Genomic DNA, 18,505 nt, shown 5'->3' with positions numbered 1-18,505 from the left:
CGTTCAAGCCGGTCCCAAGTTTCTGAATAGCTGTGAGTATAGACATGCATTACTGTGCCTAGCTAAGAAATTTTAACAGACTTGAAAAAGTATTAATGGCTCAAGTGGCAGAGTGTTAGCCTTGAGCAAAAAGTGTCCAAGCCCTGAGTTCAAGCCCCAGGACTGGCAAAAAAAAAAAAAAAGTAATTTAGTGTCATAAACATTTTACCATGTTTCTCTGTTTTTTTCTTTAGCTTCTCTTTCATATTTCTCAAGTGTCCTCTTGTCAACCATTCCAGTCAAATACCTAAAAAACAAGTAAAAGGAGCCAATTATTCAAAGTACATCTGAGTCCTCAAGGGAAATCTCAACTCTAGAAAAGCGCTAACTACTTTGCATTCTAAAGTAAAAGTGCCAGTGGTGACAGGAAACTCATGGAAAGTATAAGCTGAAAGGATATCATACGTGTCAAACTACTAGCCAAAGGAGAAGATAGTCAGTTCACGTCAGGCTCCTATCATCAGTAGACAGAGAACACTATCTTGTGATATTCTTGCTTGAAATGCCCAATCCTCATCTCATTGTGAGAAAATACCAGGCAAGTCCAAACGGAAGAGCCTCCTATGATACACTGAATGGCCTTCATGACACTGAGGTTGTGAGGGGAGGGGTCTGACAAGTACGACAGGTCTCAGACATGAGTAATCTGACAAAACATCACAGGTAAACAGAAAGTAAATACAAGATAGTGTGAGAACATAAAAAGCCAGTGATATTCTATTAAGATATACTGTATAACTCATAATCTGGTACCTTAAGCTAATAATTCTAGCTGCTCGGGAGGCTGAGATGGAGGACTGCAGTTTGAAGCTAGCTGGGGCAGACCCCCCAAGAGACTCTTATCTCCAATTAATTAGTTAAAAAATAAATAAAAGCAAGGGCCAGGAGTTTGGCCTAGTGGTAGAGTGCTTGTCTAGCATGTACCAAGACCCAGGTTCAATTCCTTGGTATCACATACAGTGAAAAAACCAAAAGTGGTGTTCAAGTGGTAAGAGCACTAGCCTTGAGAAAGCCCAGGGACAGTGCCCAGGCTCTGACTTCAAACCAGGACTGGCAACAAAAATAAATATAATACAAAAAAATAGTTAACCTATTAATAGTATATCAAAATTTACTTCACAGGGCACCCATGGGCCACACCTGTAATCAATCCTAGCTACTCAGTAGGCTGAGATCTGAGGATTTTGGTTTGAAGCCAGCCCAGGCAGAAAAGTCTGTAAGACTCTTATCTCCAAATAAACCACTCAGAAAAAGCTACAAAGTAGTGCCGTGGCTCAAGTGGTAGAATGCTAGCCTTGAGCAAAAACTGGCTCAAATGGACAGCATCCAGGCCTTGAGTACAAGCCCCAGGACTAGCAAAAAATTAAAATAAAAAAAAAAAATTACCCTACAGCAGATTCATTCATTTTTCTTGGGGCAGCTGTTTTCCTTGTACAATACATGAAAATGCCTGACATTCCTTTAATCAAACCACTAATAAAGAGCTGACTTACATTATTTGTCCTCCAATGGTTGACTTGCCTGCATCTGAAAAGTAATATCAACAATATGCAATAGGTTAAAAACACCATATATTTAAAAAAAAAAAAAAACAACAGCTATTTTTTTTTATCAGATCTGCAAAAGTGACGACTGTAATGGAGGGAAGTAAAGCTACGTGTATTGTAGGTAAGGATGCCTACATTTTTTATAAGTGCAACAATGACTTAAGCAAGAGCAGGCATCACATGTACACTTGAAACCCTGGGAGGCTAAGACACAAGCACTGAGAATTTGAGGTGAGCCTGACCTACCTAATAAAAGGCTTTGTATCAAGCAGCAAGAATTTTTGAATTTTTTTTTGGGGGGGGGGGGAGGCAGCCAGTCCTGGGGCTTGAACTCTGCCTGGGCACTATCCCTGAGCTTTTGCCCAGGTTAGCACTACCACTTGAGCCACAGAAATGCTTCTGGCTTCTTTCTGTTTATGTGCTACTGAGGAATCGAACCCACTATGCCACATTCCTAGCCTAATAGTAAAATTTTCACAGAGGAAGATGAGTCAAGTACTAGTGGCTCATACCTATAATCTGAACTACTCAGCAGGCCATGATTTGAGGATTACGGCTCAAAGCCAGGCCAGGCAGGAAAGTCTGTGAGAGTTAACCACTAGAAAACTGTGGCTCAAAGTACCAAGAGCTAGCCTTAAACATATAAGAGCTGAGGGACAGTTTCAGGCCCTGAATTTAAGCCCCACAACCACCAAAACAAAGTGAAGGGAAGTGGCATCGTGGCTCAAATGGTAGAACAGTATAGTCTTGAGCTGAAGAGCTCAGGGACAGTGCCCAGGCCAAGAGTTTATGCCCCACAACCAACAAAAAAACAGAAAAAAAAAAAAAAAGTGGAGGATAGGGAGAAAAAACAGGAAAAGATGGAGAGGAAGAAAGGGGGAAAAGTAGAGGAGAAAGCTAAACTTCCTTGATAAAAAGAATTTTTTGCTGTATTGATCATGACCAATGAGCAGGACAACAGCAGTGGAATATTCTTTTCCCAAACTGATCAACAAGAGGCAACAAAAGTGCCTAAAGATCTGGAGGTGGGGGCGTCAGGAGTTTGGCCTACCAGTAGAGTGCTTGCCTAGCATGCATGAAGACCCAGGTTCGATTCCTTGGTACCACATACATAGAAAAAAAAAAAGTCAGAAGTGGTGCTGAGGCTCAAGTGGTGGAGCTGTCACATAAAATCAAACTACCTAGAAATACAAGTATAATTCCATTAAAAAGACATAATAGGACCGGGGAGTTTGGCCTAGTGGTAGTGTGCTTGCCTAGCATGCATGAAGACTCAGGTTCGATTCCTTGGTACCACATACATAGAAAAAAGCCGGAAATGGTGCTGAGGCCCAAGTGGTAGAGCTCTAGCCTTGAGAAAGTCCAAGGACAGTGCTCAGGCCCTGAGCTCAAGCCCAGGACTGGCAAAAAAAAAAAAAAAAAGACACACTGACTAAAGTTCACGTAAAAATTGAGCTGGGTGGCCGTGAGTTTGGCCTAGTGGTTAAAGTGCTTGCCTAGCATGCACGAAGACCTGGGTTCCATTCTTCGGTACCACATACATAGCAAAAAAAAAAAAAAAAAAGCCGGAAGTGGTGCTGAGGCCCAAGTGGTAGAGTGCTAGCCTTGAGAAAGTCCAAGGACAGTGCTCAAAGCCCTGAGCCCAAGCCCAGGACTGGCAAAAAAAAAAAAAAAAAAAAATTGAGCTGGGTGCTGGTAGTTCATACCTACAATCCTAATCAGGAGGCTAAAATATTGAGGATCAAGTATCCAAAAGCTAGCTGGAACAGAAAAGTCCCCGAGACTTTTCAATTAACCAGCAAAAAGTCACAAGTAGAGGTGTACTTCAAGTAGTAGAACGCCAGCCTTGAAGAAGAAAGTTAATGGATAGCAACCACACTCAAGGTCTTGAGTTTGGGCTGGGTGTTTGCCTAGCGGTAGAGTGCTTGCCTAGCTTGCACAAAAACCGGGGTTCAATTCCTCAGTACCACATACGCAGAAAAAGTCAGGAGTGGTGCTATGGCTCAAGTGGAGCTCTGACCTTGAGAAAACCCAAGGACAGTGCTCAGGCCCTGAGACCAAGCCCAGGACTGGCAAAAAAAAAAAAAAAAAAAAAGATCTTGAGTTCAATCCCCCAGTATACACGTATACATGCACACATGCACGCACAGACATTTTCTAGGGCACTAATATATCGCAGGCCAGACCAAGACAGTAGTGAGTAGAGGAGTCATCCTCACTCGAAAACACACTGAAGTACATTTCCTCCCCAAACTGTTCACCTCTCCAGATATGAAAAATAAAGTGCTGGCAGTTTCTGTTGAAAACTGAAGCATCTTAAGAGTGTGTAAGGCACTGGGTTTAACCCAGGTACAGACACACATACATAAAACAGGTGTTTGGGGAAATTTCATTGTTTCACTGAAAATCTTACAGGTAAAGAAAATGTTCCAGTCAGGGGTGGCTCACACCTGTAATCCTAGCTACTCAGGAGGCTGAGATCTGAGGATCATGGCTCAAAGCCAGTCCAAGCACTAAAAAGTCCTGCGATTCTCATTTTCAATTAATCACCAGAAAACCAGAATTGGCACTGTGGCTCAAGGGGTAGGGCAGGAGCCTTGAGCTGATGAGCTCAGAGACAGCGTCCAGGCCCAGAGTTCAAGTCCCATAACTAATAAAGACAACAGAAAATAAAATATTCCATCTTTTGATGCATCAAGTAAGTTTGGTCTTTTCTATAACTGCTCTGAGTCCAACTTACCCACATGCCCGATGAACACTACATTGACATGCTCCTTTTTGGGAGCACCTGGTGGTGCGACCGCAGATTTAGGTTTGGGTATCTCCTCTTCCTCTTCCATCATTTCTGGGGTGCTTTCCTCTGGAGGCCTTCCATCTCCAAAGGAACCGGCCACTGGCTCTGGTTCACTTATTTCTTCTTTGTGCTCCCATGATTCTTCTGGCGACATTTCTGTCTCTCCATTTTCCACTGAAAGAACACACTTTCACTTACTATTCAGAAAAAGATATATCTGCAAATACTCATGCTTTACGATAACATATGGAACTGATATGTACATCCATTTTCTAATGCCCACACCACATAAGCAGAAGAACCTCTGGTACAAAAGAGAGATAATATTTTTCAATCTGGCCCACTACTAACGTCAGAGCTCTGACTCAAAGGCTACCAGGATTGCTACAGAGGAAATAATCATTTCCTAAGGGCAAGCCTTAATTATAGAAGAAGTTTCTTATTAATGTATTAATATGGCTAGAAACTGTCTTACCAACAGGTTCTGAAAGGTCCATGCTAACAGCTGGATTTGAACCTAAATGAGAAATTAAAAAAAATATATATATATATAAAACACTAGATATTTTCTTATAAAATTTCAGAGTCATATCATGTATTTTTTTATATTGCAGAAGGTTTATTGATTAAAGAACATGGTTGAGACAAATCAAATGATGTAAGATAAATAATGTAAAATGTGTGGCTCATCGTGTATTATTTTTAGTTATGGGGAGATGAATGTATACTGATGTTACTTGTATAATTTGGTTCTCCGTATATACTGACCTGGAACAGCTTTTACAATAGTTTTCATTTCACAGAAGTCACTAATGATAGTTACAGTCTATCATTTAATAATTCTACTAAGCGGCATTCTCTCTTTAAATCAGAGTCATATCATTTAAAACTCACCTTCACACAATGACTGTTCCTCTTGCAACGATTCTACCGGCACTGTTCAGTAAAAAGAAGGTTTATTATAAATTAGGACCTAAATAATGCTTTACTTATAATATACAATCAATGGCAGGTAACTCAGATTGAACCCAGGGCCTCATGTTCATGAGGATTCCTTGCTCATAGCCAGTGCTCTATCACTTAAAACATGCCTACAATCCAGACTAAATTAATTTCTTAGGAGGAATGGGGTAGTATTAGGGCTTGAACTCAGGACCTACGTGTAGTCCTTAGCTATTTTGCTCAAGGCTAGTGCTCTACCACTTGAGCTATAGCTCTACTTGTTTTTTTGGTGGTCAGCTGGAAACAAGAGTCTCATATACTTTCCTGCCCAGGTGGTTTTAAACAGCAATCCTCAGATCTCACAATCCTGAATAGCTAGGGTTACAGATGTGTGCCGGGAGCCACGAGTGCTTGGCTTCTAACTTTACTCTTTACCTGACTTATTGTAGCCTCTGTGTATATCACCTTCATAATAACAATAACAATTTTTTAATTAAATAAAAAATAAAATCAAGCCAAAGGCAGGTGACTCACACTTAAAATCCTAGCTTATGGTTCAAAGCCGCCCCAAGTACAAAAGGGCACAAAAGACTAAGAGACTCTAATCTCCAATTAAACACCAGAAAACCAGCAGTGGTGCTGTGGCTGTGGTGGAGCACTAGTCTTGAGCTGAAGAGCTCAGAGACAACACCCAGGCCCAGAGTTCAAGCCCCACAACTGACAAAATGAATACATACATACATACATAAAGGAAATCACAAGTTTCTACTTTAAAAAGTGAACCATTGTTACTTTTCAGCAATTTAAGTTTTTAACAAAAGCATTTTTTTGATTTTTACAAATCTTTCATCCACAGACCTTGTAAATGTAACAAGCAACGCAGTGAGCAAACTAGTTTCATTTCTCTCATTCTCTTGATAACCCTTTAGCAGCCAGGGTTGGAATCTAAATCATTATGCCAAGGAAATTCAACTTGATACGAGTAAGACAAATGACATTTGTATAAATCACCTAGAATTCTGCTTATAGGACCTTAAAATATTTTCACGAGTCCAAACTCTGGTGGCTCACAACTGTAATCTCAGCTACAAGAGACTGAGATCTGAGGATCTCAGTTCAAAGCCAATTTGGGCAGAACTCTGACTCTTAGCTCAATAAACTACTCAGAAAAAGCTAGATGTAGCACTGTAGTTCAAGTGGTAGAGCACTAGCTTTGAGTAAAGACACTAAGGGGCAGCTCCCAGGCCTGAGTTCAAGTCCCACAACTGGCATTAAAAAAAAATGCCCAAACGCCCAGGAAAGGTCATTCTATTTTAATTTTGTCCTATACTAGAGCAACAATACATAATAACCCAGTTTAACCCAGTTTGTATAAACTTAAGTGTCACTCTAAGTGCCCCCCACCTTCAACAATGTGCAGGAACACATGGAAGACTTTGAAGTCACATGAGCCATAAGTAATACAGAACAGTAAATTTGTTAACCTGTAAAACTTATAGTCTCCCCCTGTCCCACTCCAGCCTTTCAATTTATTATTACTCTATTTTAATCTACTCTTATTCTAAGATAATCTCACCAAGTTGTCCAACCTGCCCTTGAACTTGTGGTCTCCCACTATAGCTGTGACTGCAGGTGTGAAACACCAAGGTCTCTCAGAAATAGACATTTATATGCAGATGAGATAAACAGGAACAGGATAGACACCACAGGGAGGCAGACAGGCACTAACACTTAAGAAAGCACAGCAGGGATCGGGAGCACAGCCTAGTAGTAGAGTGCTCGCCTAGCTAGCATGCACAAAGCCCTGGGGTTCCATTCTAAAAAGCTGGAAGTAGTGCTGTGGCTCAAGTAGCAAAGCACTAGCCTTGAGCAAAAAGCCTGCAAGAACAGAGCCCAGGGGCCAGAGTGCTTGCCTAGCATGCACGAAAACCCAGGTTTGATTCCTTGGTACTACATTCATAGAAAAAAGCCAGAAATGGTGCTGAGGCTTAAGTGGTAGAGCTCTGGCCTTGAGAAAGTCCAAGGACAGTTCTCAGGCCCTGAGTTCAAGCCCAGGATTGGCCAAAAAAACCCACCCCCGCTCCAAAAAAAAAAAAAAAAAAAAAAAAAAAAAAACCCCAAAACAAAAACCAGTGCCCAGGCCCTGAGTTCAAGCCCCAGAACCAGGGGGGGAAAAAAGTGAATGTGACTTGAGAAAGTGCTTGCTTTGCATGCATGAAGCCCTGGGTTCAATTCCTCAGTACCACATAAACAGAAAAGACAGAAGTGGCACTATGTCTCTAGTAGTAAGAGCATTAGCCTTCAACAAAAGAAGCTCTGAGTTTAAGCCCCACAATCAACAACAACAAAAAAAAAAAAAAAAGGAAAGAAAACAATGGCCACCAGACAATTGCAGGACAGTTACAGGGACACAACACAGGCCATATCTCAGGCACTCAGGACAAGGGAGAGTGAAAACTCAATGGCAATGTAGTATGCTGACTAACCAGACATCAACAGTCTGGGAGAATGAGGAAGGGCTTCAACTCTGTTTTACAAGTACACAGAAATTCTACTTCTGTCACAATAGAAACCACTTTTCTTCCCACTCCTCCCCCCCCACACACACAACGTGCCCGCCCAGGAAGGGAAAAGTACTAGGGTTTTAACTTGGGGCTTTGCACCTATCAAACATTCTACTGCTTGAACCATTTTTCCACTCTTTGATTTTCTTTTCAAATAAGATCTTGCTTTCTTCTCTAATTGTCCTAAACCAGTCAGTTTCTGCTTCCTGTGTAGATGGGAAGACAGGCGTGTAATACTGTCCAGGTTTTTACTGGCTGAGATGGATTTTTAGAACTTTTTTTTTTTTTTGGGCCAGGGCTGGCCTTGAGGTACAATCCTCCCTATTTTAGCCTTAGAGTAGTAGGGATTCTAGGTATGAGCTTTGCTTTCTATTTTAAGACAAGTTTAAAGGTAAGGAAAGATCACCAGAGAAGCTACGTGACAGTGCTAAGTGACTCCAGTTTAGAGAAGAGGTGATAACTATGCAGTGTAGGACACTGGAACAGAGAGCTGACTCCTGCAATGAAATCCTGCCTTGTCACTTAGCAGTTGTGAGATGTAGTTATTTCACTGAAATTGTGGAGATTAGAGCATCTAGCTGACAGACCTGCTTAGACGATTAAGTGAGAACATACTCATTTCATTCTAGCTTAAGAATTCCTGGCACATAGTAGATACCCAACAAATGTCACTTTCTAGTCAGTACACAAATTGCCTCCGGTTCAATTCTATCAAGTACATATATTAAGTGTAATCGCATACAGATTACACAAAGCACTCACAAATTCACATACTGCTGCATGTAGAGGTGAAGGAGGTACAATTTCCACTTTTATCAACTGAACTGCACTGAGCCTTTGTCTGGGCTTGGGTGCTGCTATTCCTTAGCCCTTTTGCTCAAAGCTGGCACCCTACCATTTGAGCCATATTTCTACTTCTTTTGCTGGTTAACTGGGAGATGAGAGTCTCATGAATTTTTCTGCTCAGACTGGCTTTTGAACCACGATCACAAGACTCGAGAATAGCGCTAGGTGTTCTGGCTCCTTTTACCTTTCTTAACAGCCCTATAATAGATCCTGTAGCCATTACTACCCAAAACACAACACAGATCCATCAGAATTAACTATGGTCTTATCCAAGCTGTACAGGTGTCCACTTCCCCCACTTCAAGGAGCTCCTGCTAAAGATCTCTGGAAAGTATGACAAACAGTTCTGATATGTTAAGCAATGTTTGATTCTGGTGGTACTGGGGTTGGAGCTGAGGTCTCGCACTTGCTAGGCTGATACTCTACCACTGAAGCCATACACACAGCCCCTTCTCTTTAATTCAGTCATTTTTCAAATAGTATCATATGTTTTTTGTCTGAGACTGATCATGACCCAATCCTCCACACAGCTGACTTACAGCTGTGCACCATGCCTAGCCTGTACTTTTTCAAGACAGAGACAACTGATAAGGTGAGCTTCCCCAATACCTGTGGTGAATCCAACTGTAAAACCCCAACTGTAATTGCGCTTTTCAAAATCAAGCAGTACTTGGACCTGATCACCTGGTTCTTAGCACCAAGTCTTAGATTTACATATCCAATGCATCCATACAGCTGTAAGGAACATCTGTTCAGTTTTGGTTCCCCCCCACCTTTGTCGGTATGGGGCTTGAACTCTGTCTGGACCTGGGTGCTGCCCCTGAGCCATTCAGGTTTTCTGGTGGTTAATTGGAGATAAGAGTCTCGCGGACTTTGGTGCCTGAGCTCGCTTTGAACCTCGATCCTCAGTTTCCTGAGGAGCTAGGATTACAAATGTGAGCCACCAGGACCCGGCAGAAATACTTTTTTTTTTTTTTTTTTTTTTTTTTTTTTTGCCAGTCCTGGGCTTCAGCTCAGGGCCTGATCTCAAGCTAGGCAAGCACTCTACCACTAGGCCAAATGCCCAGCCCCCAGAAATACTTTTCTGTAAGTGGGGAAATCAGAACGTGCCAGTGAGTACAACAGCCTAACTGAAAGATCTGACTAGCTCCAAGTAGCTAAAGGTATGTGACTAGTTCTGATAGTGCTGTGTTATTGCCAATTTTGAAACAAGTGAAAAGACTGCCAGAAGAAGTGACTAAGGTCTAACACAGATGATGATTTGGATTTTCAAGGTGTTAGCTCAACTTGATCATGATACAACCCAGCACAAAAGGTCACATGAGTGTGATCCCATTCTGTGAAATACATTGACTCTAAGAGTGAGAAAGCCAATGGATGGCTGTCAGAGCTGGGAGGGATGGGAGATGGGGAATGAAGACAAGTGGGTCTGGATATTAGCTCATTGTACCACACTGTATATAAAGAGTTGTTCACAGCATTTAATTTTATGTGGAATTTCACCTCAATTATTACTTTTTTTTCCCCCAGCAGCAGTAGAGTTTGAACTTGGAACCTCATGTTCTCCCTCTCAATTTTTAAGAGTATACAAAAATATTTTAGACCAGGCACAGTAGCTCAAGCCTGGATTCCAAGCTACATAGAAAGCAGAGATTAGGAAGAAGTTTGAGGCCTGCTTAAGAAATAAAAAAGTCTCAAAATTCTTTATCTCAACCAGTGGATGCAACTATGGTACTCACTGTCATCCCTACTACAGATAAAGTGGGGCCGGGAGTTTCGCCTAGTGGTAGAGTGTTTGCTTAGCATGCACGAAGACTGGGGTTTGATTCCTTGGTACCACATACATAGAAAAAAGCAGGAAATTGGCTCCAGTGGTACAGTACTAGCCTTGAGAAAGCCTAGGGATAGTGCTAAGGCCCTGAGTTTAAGCTCCAGGACTGGCAAAAAACAAACAAAAAATAAACTCCAGTTTACTGAAGTGGCTCACAAGGCCCTGAGTACAAATTCTATGACTGTCAAATACCCAAACACAGACACACACCTTTGGGATTGGACTCAGTGCCCCGTCATGCAATCTTTCATTAAGTTTCTCTGTTCCTCCTCCTCAGACAATGGTGTAATTATTTTTTTCAGCTTTATCACTGATCCAAGAACTTCATCAATGCAGCATAAGGGGTCAAGGCCACATATGTAGCAGGTAATAAAAGCTATGGACTATTTTTTGATGCTAGATCTGTTGTAAACATACATTTGGCTCTCTTGTAAAAAAAAAATTCTTGGGTGGGTAGGGAGTTTGGCCTAGTGGTAGAGTGCTTGCCTAGCATGCACAAAGATGAAGATTCGACTTCATTCCTCCGTACCACATATATCTACCACTTGAGCCACAGTACCACTTCCAATATTTTCTGTGTATGTGGTACGCAGGAAATCAAACCCAAGGCTTCATGCATGCTAGGCAAGCACTCTACCATTAGGCCACACTCCCAGCCCCAAATTTTGCATTTTATTTACCTTTAATTCATTTCAATTTATAGTTCAAATCTTAGCACAGTATAGGTCCTGGGTTCCTTCCCAACATTGCAAAAAGAGAAAGGATAAGAACAAAGAGTTTTTGTAATTCACACTACACATTTGGCTTAAGTTATTTCTCGTAACTATCCTACCCCAAACATCCCTCCCCTCAGGGATTAACATCTTTTTTTAATGCAGACACCTCTCTAAATTCTAGGTACCTATATTATTCCATCTTGGCTCCCGTTTCCTAGGAGACTACAGACTTCTAGAATGACTGAGGTGGAAGCAGCTCTGACATTTGAAAACTTTCTCTGCCTGTATAGCCTGGCAGATGGCAGCATATGCCATGCAATCACGATTCACTGAACTACCTTAGGCAATGGTCCTTGGGTTTGTTGTTCCTTGTAGTAGTTTGTATGTGTGGAAGTTTTAAACTCTAGGGACTCACACTGTTAGGCAGCCCTACTGACAAAGGGAAGCACACAAAGACTGTAGGCTGGGCCACACTGGCAATAAAGCAAAATCCTATCCTGCAAATAACCAACACAAAAAGAGGCTGGTAGAGTGGAAAGTGGTTCAAGAAGTAGACTGGCTACTTAGCAAGCATGGGGCAGAGTTCAAATCCACTGACACACACACACGTGCATGCACGCACGCACACAAAATCAAACTTCAGAAACTTGGACCAGGAGCACAGCCTAGTGGTAGAGTGCTCGTCTTGCATGCATGAAGCCCTGGGTTCAAGTCCTTGCTACCACAAACAGAGAAAAAGTCGTGCTGTGGCTCAAGTGGCAGTGCACTAGTCCTGAGCAAAACATGTCCAAGGACAGTGTCCATGCCCTGAGTTCAAGCCCCAGGACTGGAAAAAACAAAAAACAAAAAAACCCACTTCAGATACTTAAGACATTGTGCCATTGTCTTGTATCCATCTTCTTGAGTTTGGCAGAATGTATCCTAAATAGATGGTGCTCTAAAAGAAATGATATTTTGTAGTAGCTGCTTTCTTCATTTAAGGGTATGTATGTGTGCAAACACAGGCTAGTCCTGGGCTTAAAGTCAGGGCTAAGGTGCTTTTTCACCAAGACTTGTGCACTTCCACTGGAGAAACATCTCCACTTGTGGCTTTTTGGTAGTTAACCTGTAGATAAAAGTCTTACAGACTCTCTTGACAGGGCTGGCTTTGGATCTTAATTCCCAGATCTCAGTCACCTGAGTAGCTAGGATTACAAGCCTGAGCTACCCATGCCAAAAGACTTGTTTTGAAAATCTGTTTCAGAGAAGTTTGGCCTAGTGGTAGAGTGCTTGCCTAGCATGCACAAAGACCCAGGTTGATTCCTCAGTATCACATACACAGAAAAAGCCAGAAGTGGTACCATAGCTTAAGTGGTAGAGCTTTATCCTTGCGAAAGCCCAAGTGCTCAGGCCCTGGGTTCAAGACCCAGGACTGGCAAAAATAAAATAAAATAAAAATAAAATCTAGCCAGGCTGGGCATGGTGGCTCATGCCTGTAATCCTAGCTACTCAGGAGGCTGAGATCTGAGGATCAAGGTTCAAAGCCACCCAGGAACAAAAGGACCTGAGACTCATCTCCAATTAACCTCTAGACAACAGGAAGTGGGGCTTGATTCAAGGGCAGGGTGTGTCCTTGAGCTGAAGAGCTCAGGGACACAGCCCAGGCCCAAAGTTCAAGGCACATGACCCACAAAACAAACAAGCAAACAAACACACAAATAAATAAATGTAAAATCTATTTCAGCCAGTTTGGTCAATGTGAAATCATTAGGAAAGGCTTAGCAGTCACCAGTAGTAGAACAAGCTCGGAAATCAGAACTGCATTCAAGTCCGCACTCCTTCACCGGCTTGTGGATATGAACTCATTAAGTTTTTTTAGCTTCTCTCGCTCTGAACACTTTTTTTTTTTTTGGTGGAACATAGGGCTTGAACTATAGGCATGGGCACTGTCCCTGAGCTCTTCAGCTCAAGGCTACTGTCCTACCTTTGAGCCAAGCTCCACTTCCTGTTTTCTAGAGGTTAATTGGAGATAAAGAGTCTCATGTCTTTCTGTGCCCAGGCTGGCTTTGAACCTGATCCTTAGATCTCAGCCTCCTGAGTAGCTAGGATTACAGGTGTGAGCCATCGAGCCAGACCTGCTCTGAAAAAAAAATTTTTTTAGGCCAAACTCCCAGCCCCTGCTCTGAACTTTTTGTACAATGATCAGTAGTATCTAAATATTAAGAGCATATTGTACAGGCATATTAAAGTTCAATAAGTTTATGGTTTCAATAAGCATTTCAAAATCCTGTACTAAATATGATAACCTTTCAGAATAAAATATTAGAAATGTAAAATTCCAGGGCTACTCCGTCAGAAAAAACCATGCTGGCTATAGCAATAAACTGTAGGCAGCCCTTTTCTTCACTATTAAACAGCACGGTGTAGCACAAAGAGCCCTACACTAGCAGTTGGCAAATGTGAATTCTAGATTCAACTGTGTCATTAGCTCTGTGGGCTAACCTTAGGCAATCACTTTGCATGTGTAGGATTGTTTCTTTATCTAAAACTGAGATGTATTACTGCTAGAGTCATTTCCAGACCTAACATTTTAAGAAGCTATTTATTCAGTCATTGAAACAGTGACACACAGCAACCAGATGAGATTGTCTGTAGAGTAACTAAAATCCCTCCACTTCAGAACCTGTTTGGGGCATAACAAAATGCATACACGAAAAACATTTCAGACTCCAAGAAACAGTAGGTCATACCTATAATCTTAGCTACTTAGACAGCTAAGATCTGAGGCAGTAGAAGAAGCCAACCTTGGCAAGAAAATCTCTTGAGACTCTTCTCACCAATTAATCACCAAAAAAGCTGGAAATGAGACTGTGGCTCAAGTGATAGAGTACTGGGCTTGGGGGGGGGGGTGCGGGGGGGGGGGGGAGATGGAGCTAAGGGCAGCAACCAGGCCTTGAGTTCAAGCTCCAGGCCCAACACACACACACACACACACACACACACACACACACACACACACACACACACTCTCTCTCTCTCTCTCTCTCTCTCTCTCTCTCTCTCTCTCTCTCTCCTCATAAAGTACAGTTTCAAAATGTATTTCTTTAGTTTTATGATTAAGGTAACAAGACTGAAATAATTTCAGGGGGATTCTGAACTCCTTTTGGGGGGGGATCATAGGGCTCGGACTTGGCCTGGGCACTGTCCCTGAGTTTTTCAGCTCAAGGCTACCTGCTACCCTTGAGCCAAGTCCCACTTCCCATTTTTCTAGGGGCTAACTGGAGATTAAGAGTCTCTGGTCCTTTTGTGCCTGGGCTGGCTTTGAACCTTGATCCTCAGATCTCAGCCTCCTGAGTAGCTAGGATTACAGGCGTGAGCCACCACGCAACAGATTCTGAGTTCTAACCAATCTCTTCTCTACTTTGAAAGCTGTCCACACCTAAAAAACTTTCCCAATACTCTTTCAACCACTATCAACCACGGTCTCCACCTACGCCCCCCTTTTTTGGGTCAGTTGTGGGGGTTGAATTCAGGGCCTGGATGCTGTCCTTGAGCTTTTTCACTCAGAGGCCAGCAGTCTATCAACTGAGCCACAGCCCTTCTTCCGGCTTCTGGAGATAAGAGTCTCATTGAGGGGGCTGGGAATGTGACTTTAGTGGTAGAATGCTTACCTAGCGTGCACGATGCCCTGTGTTTGATTTCTCAATACCATATAAACATAAAAAGCCAGAAGTAACACTGTAGTTCAAGTGGCAGAGCACTAGTACAAGTCTCATGGACTTTTTTGCCTAGGCTGGCTTCAAACCTCACTCCTTCTGATTAGCTAGGATTACAGGCAGGAGCCAAGAATGCTGGGCTTCATCTGGTTCTTTTCTATACAACTCTTTTGAGGACCAGTTCATTCATCTCAGGCCACTTCTTGTTCATCACAGAGCATCCTGCATTCTATAGCCAGGCAAATATATGTCAACTGCTAAGACATCTGAAAAAAAACTCCATCTCAAAAATTTCCATTCTAATATTGTTAAGTCACCCCAAAAGGTTATCAAATCTTTTTCATTCCTTCCTCATCAACCAGAAAGACAATTCTATTTATGTTTTAAAAATATTTCCTACCTAGCCAATAAAACCAACCAAAGCAAAGTTGTAAATTTGTCTTGTACAGTATTTCCCTAAATTATTCTTATAAATTTTAATTGGCATCTTCCTATGCAGTACAATTTCAGGAAAGCAAAAAATAAAAAAAGCAGCGCAGTTCCTTAACTGAAAATAGACCTTCCCTATGATCCTGCCATACCACTTCTGGGCATCTATCCTGAACATCATAACCTAAGATATGATAAGGACACCTGCTCAGCGATGTTCATCTCTGCTCTATTCACAATAGCCAGGTGATAGAAACAATCCAGATGCCCTACTGAAGATGAATGGATACAAAAAAAATGTGATTTGTGTATATATATATATAGCCAACAGACAAGATAAAGTAATGGCATTCGCAGGGAAGTGGATAAATCTATAGTGAATCATGTTGAGTAAGACAAGTCAAGACCAAAGGAACAAAAGGTTCATGGTATCCTTAATATGTGGCTATTAGATTCAAACAGTACAAGAGCGAGGACTCAAAATCTGAGTACCCAATGCTATAGACATGGCATTGGAAATATAAACACCACTATATAGACATAAAAATTTATGACTCTATACGTAATATTTTATTACATAGATTAATATGTATCAATGACATACAAACCCTCAGCCTAATTTTGATTATGTTCTAAGATCTAAGTGCCAGTGATTGTATATATAGATTCCTTTCTTGAATACTTGTTTGTTAAATACGTCATTTGAAATATAATGTAAAAATCAATGTTAATAAATTCTAAAAAAAAAAAAAAAAAAAAAGCAGTGCAGCTGGGTACTGGTGGCTCAGGCTTGTAATGAAGGTTGAGATCTGAGGATTGTGCTTTGAAGCCAGCCAGGACAGGAAAATCCATGAAACTTTTATCTCCCCTTAATCACAGAAGGCAAAGTGGGCTGTGGCTCAAATGGTATACTGCTAGCCTTGAGTAAAAGGAGCCCAGAGACAGTGTCCCAGGACTTTGGGGGGCGGGGAGAGGAAGGGAGGGAGAGGGCATGTCAGGGCAGTGCCACAGTCTGTTATGAACAACACTAAACAAAATCTGTTCCAGAGACACTCCTTTCCAGTCAAAGTTGCTAACACTTTAAGCCATTCAACCAAGCATATGCAGCTCTTGCCAGTTCTGCCTGCTCCGGCCATGGCTTATGGGGAAATACACATGAGCCAACCTCTAGTGATCATTAAGTGGAGGGAGGACAGGAGTCAGGAGAGTCCCCTAATCTTCTCACTGTGACACTCTAGGATAGTACCTCCTGTGGGTCACTGTCTCCCATACAGTCCTGGTGAAATGGAAGACCATCTTTGCTGTGTCTATGGTGCCTACCATCCAGGCACTGAAAGTAATAAAATAGAGGAGCACTTCTACACTGAGCAGCCCCAGGACTCCCCACCCCACCCCCAAAGAAGTTAATTAAAATACATACATTTGGCTGGGCATCAGTGGCTCATGCCTGTAATTCTAGCTACTCACGAGGCTGAGATCTGAGGATTGAGGTTCAAAGCCAGTTGGGGCACAAAAAGTCTGGGGACATTTATCTCTAATTAACCACCAAAAAATCAGAAGCAGAGCTGTGGCTCAAGTGGGAGAGTGAAGAGCTCAGAGACAGTGCCCAGGTCAAGTTCAAGGCCCACAATTAACAACAACAACAAAAAAATACACACATACAAATATGGTGAGCAGGTGGCTCATGCCTCTAATCCTAGCGACTCAGGGGGCTGAGATCTGAGCACAGGGATTCGAAGCCAGTCTGAGCAAAAAAGTCTTTAGACTCTTATCTCCAATGAACTACTCAGAAAAAGCTGGTAATAGTGCTATGGATCAAGTAAGTGGTAGAGTGCTGGCCTTGAGCAAAAGAAGCTCAGGGACAGCACCCAGGTCCTGAGTTAAAGCCCAGGGCTGGCATAAAAAAAATAATACATTAGCCAGGTGGCTCATGCCTGTAATCCTAGCTCCTCAGGAACTGAAATCTCAGGATATTGGTTCAAAGCCAGCCTGAGCACTAAAGATCATGAGACCCTTCTAATTAATCACTAGAAAATGGGAAATGGGACTGTGGCTCAAAGGGTAGGGTGGTAGCCTTGAGCTGAAGAGCTCAGCGACAATGCCCAGGCCCAGAGTTCAAGCCTCATGACCCACAAAAAATAATGATAGAGTGCCTGCCTAGCATGCACTAAGACCTGGGTTCAATTCCTCAGAAGTGATGCTGTGGCTCCAGTGGTAGAGAGCTAGCTTTGAGGAAATCCCAAGGACAGTGCTCAGGCCCCAATTCAAGCTCCAGGACTGGCCAAAAAATAAATAAATTAATTAAAAAAAATATATATATATATGTATAGAGATATATATACAAAAGAAAAAAAGGCTAAGTTAGGTGAAAAACAGAACTTACAATCAGAAAATGTTCTAGAGTACATTAAGCTTTGTCTTCTTATATTTTCTTTCATTTGGGGAGCTCCACTTTAATGAGAATCACTTGGTCAAATGGCTCTGTGGAGAATTGCATTTAACTGAGCTATCCTTAATTAGACTCACACAGAAATGGGTTGTACTTTATCATTCTTTGAAAACTATGTTCTATTTCAGAGACCCACGGTCAACATGGAATTGCCAGCTCTGACGAAGGATGGCTGAAGACAGGCAGGTAGTACAGCAGCCTACCCGCCAAGGCCACACGACACTTGATACATCTCTTCCTCCACTGGTTACTGAAAGCAAGGACTGAGCTTCAAAGGAAGAGTAAAGTGGGAGAAATGACAGACACTCATACTGGCAAGGTAAATTTTAAGTTATTATAGAGTTTCCATCCCTAGACTCCTTCTAATCCTATCATCTTTCCCTTGGTATTTAGTTTGTAAAAAAAAAAAAAAAAAAACAACAAAAAAATCCTCCATCAAATATCAGCTATGGGCTGGGAGCGTAGTGGTAGAGTGCTCATCTAGCATGCACAAAGCCCTGGATTTGATTCCTCAGTACCACATACTCAAAAAAGCCGGAAGTGGTATTGTGGCCCAAGTGGTAGAGTTCTAGCCTTGAGCAAAAAACGTGTCCAAGGACAGTGCTCACTCAGGCCCCAAGTTCAAGGCCCAGGACTGGTTAAAAAAAAAAAAA

General features: G+C 42.0%; 1 protein-coding gene across 2 annotated transcripts in view; it reads right to left on the bottom strand.

Annotated features, from left to right (window-relative positions):
- The window catches only part of Gspt1 (G1 to S phase transition 1), a 35,628-nt gene that overhangs the window by 13,490 nt on the left and 3,633 nt on the right, over positions 1-18,505 (bottom strand). For both annotated transcript variants that reach the window (XM_090324684.1, XM_090324683.1), the window contains exons 2-6: positions 5,275-5,316; positions 4,856-4,897; positions 4,327-4,554; positions 1,533-1,566; positions 209-286 (exon numbers count right to left, since the gene is read on the bottom strand). In XM_090324684.1, the coding sequence (XP_090180810.1) occupies positions 209-286; positions 1,533-1,566; positions 4,327-4,554; positions 4,856-4,877 (362 nt within the window). In that variant the 5' untranslated portion in view covers positions 4,878-4,897; positions 5,275-5,316. The remainder of the gene's footprint in view (positions 1-208; positions 287-1,532; positions 1,567-4,326; positions 4,555-4,855; positions 4,898-5,274; positions 5,317-18,505) is intronic.

The sequence above is a fragment of the Megascapheus bottae genome, chromosome 36 (assembly GCF_031878675.1).
Source record: "Megascapheus bottae isolate mThoBot1 chromosome 36, mThoBot2.hap1, whole genome shotgun sequence".
Lineage (NCBI taxonomy): Eukaryota > Metazoa > Chordata > Mammalia > Rodentia > Geomyidae > Megascapheus > Megascapheus bottae.
Note: the sequence above shows the minus strand (reverse complement) of the source record. Positions and strands in the feature narration are given on the sequence as shown.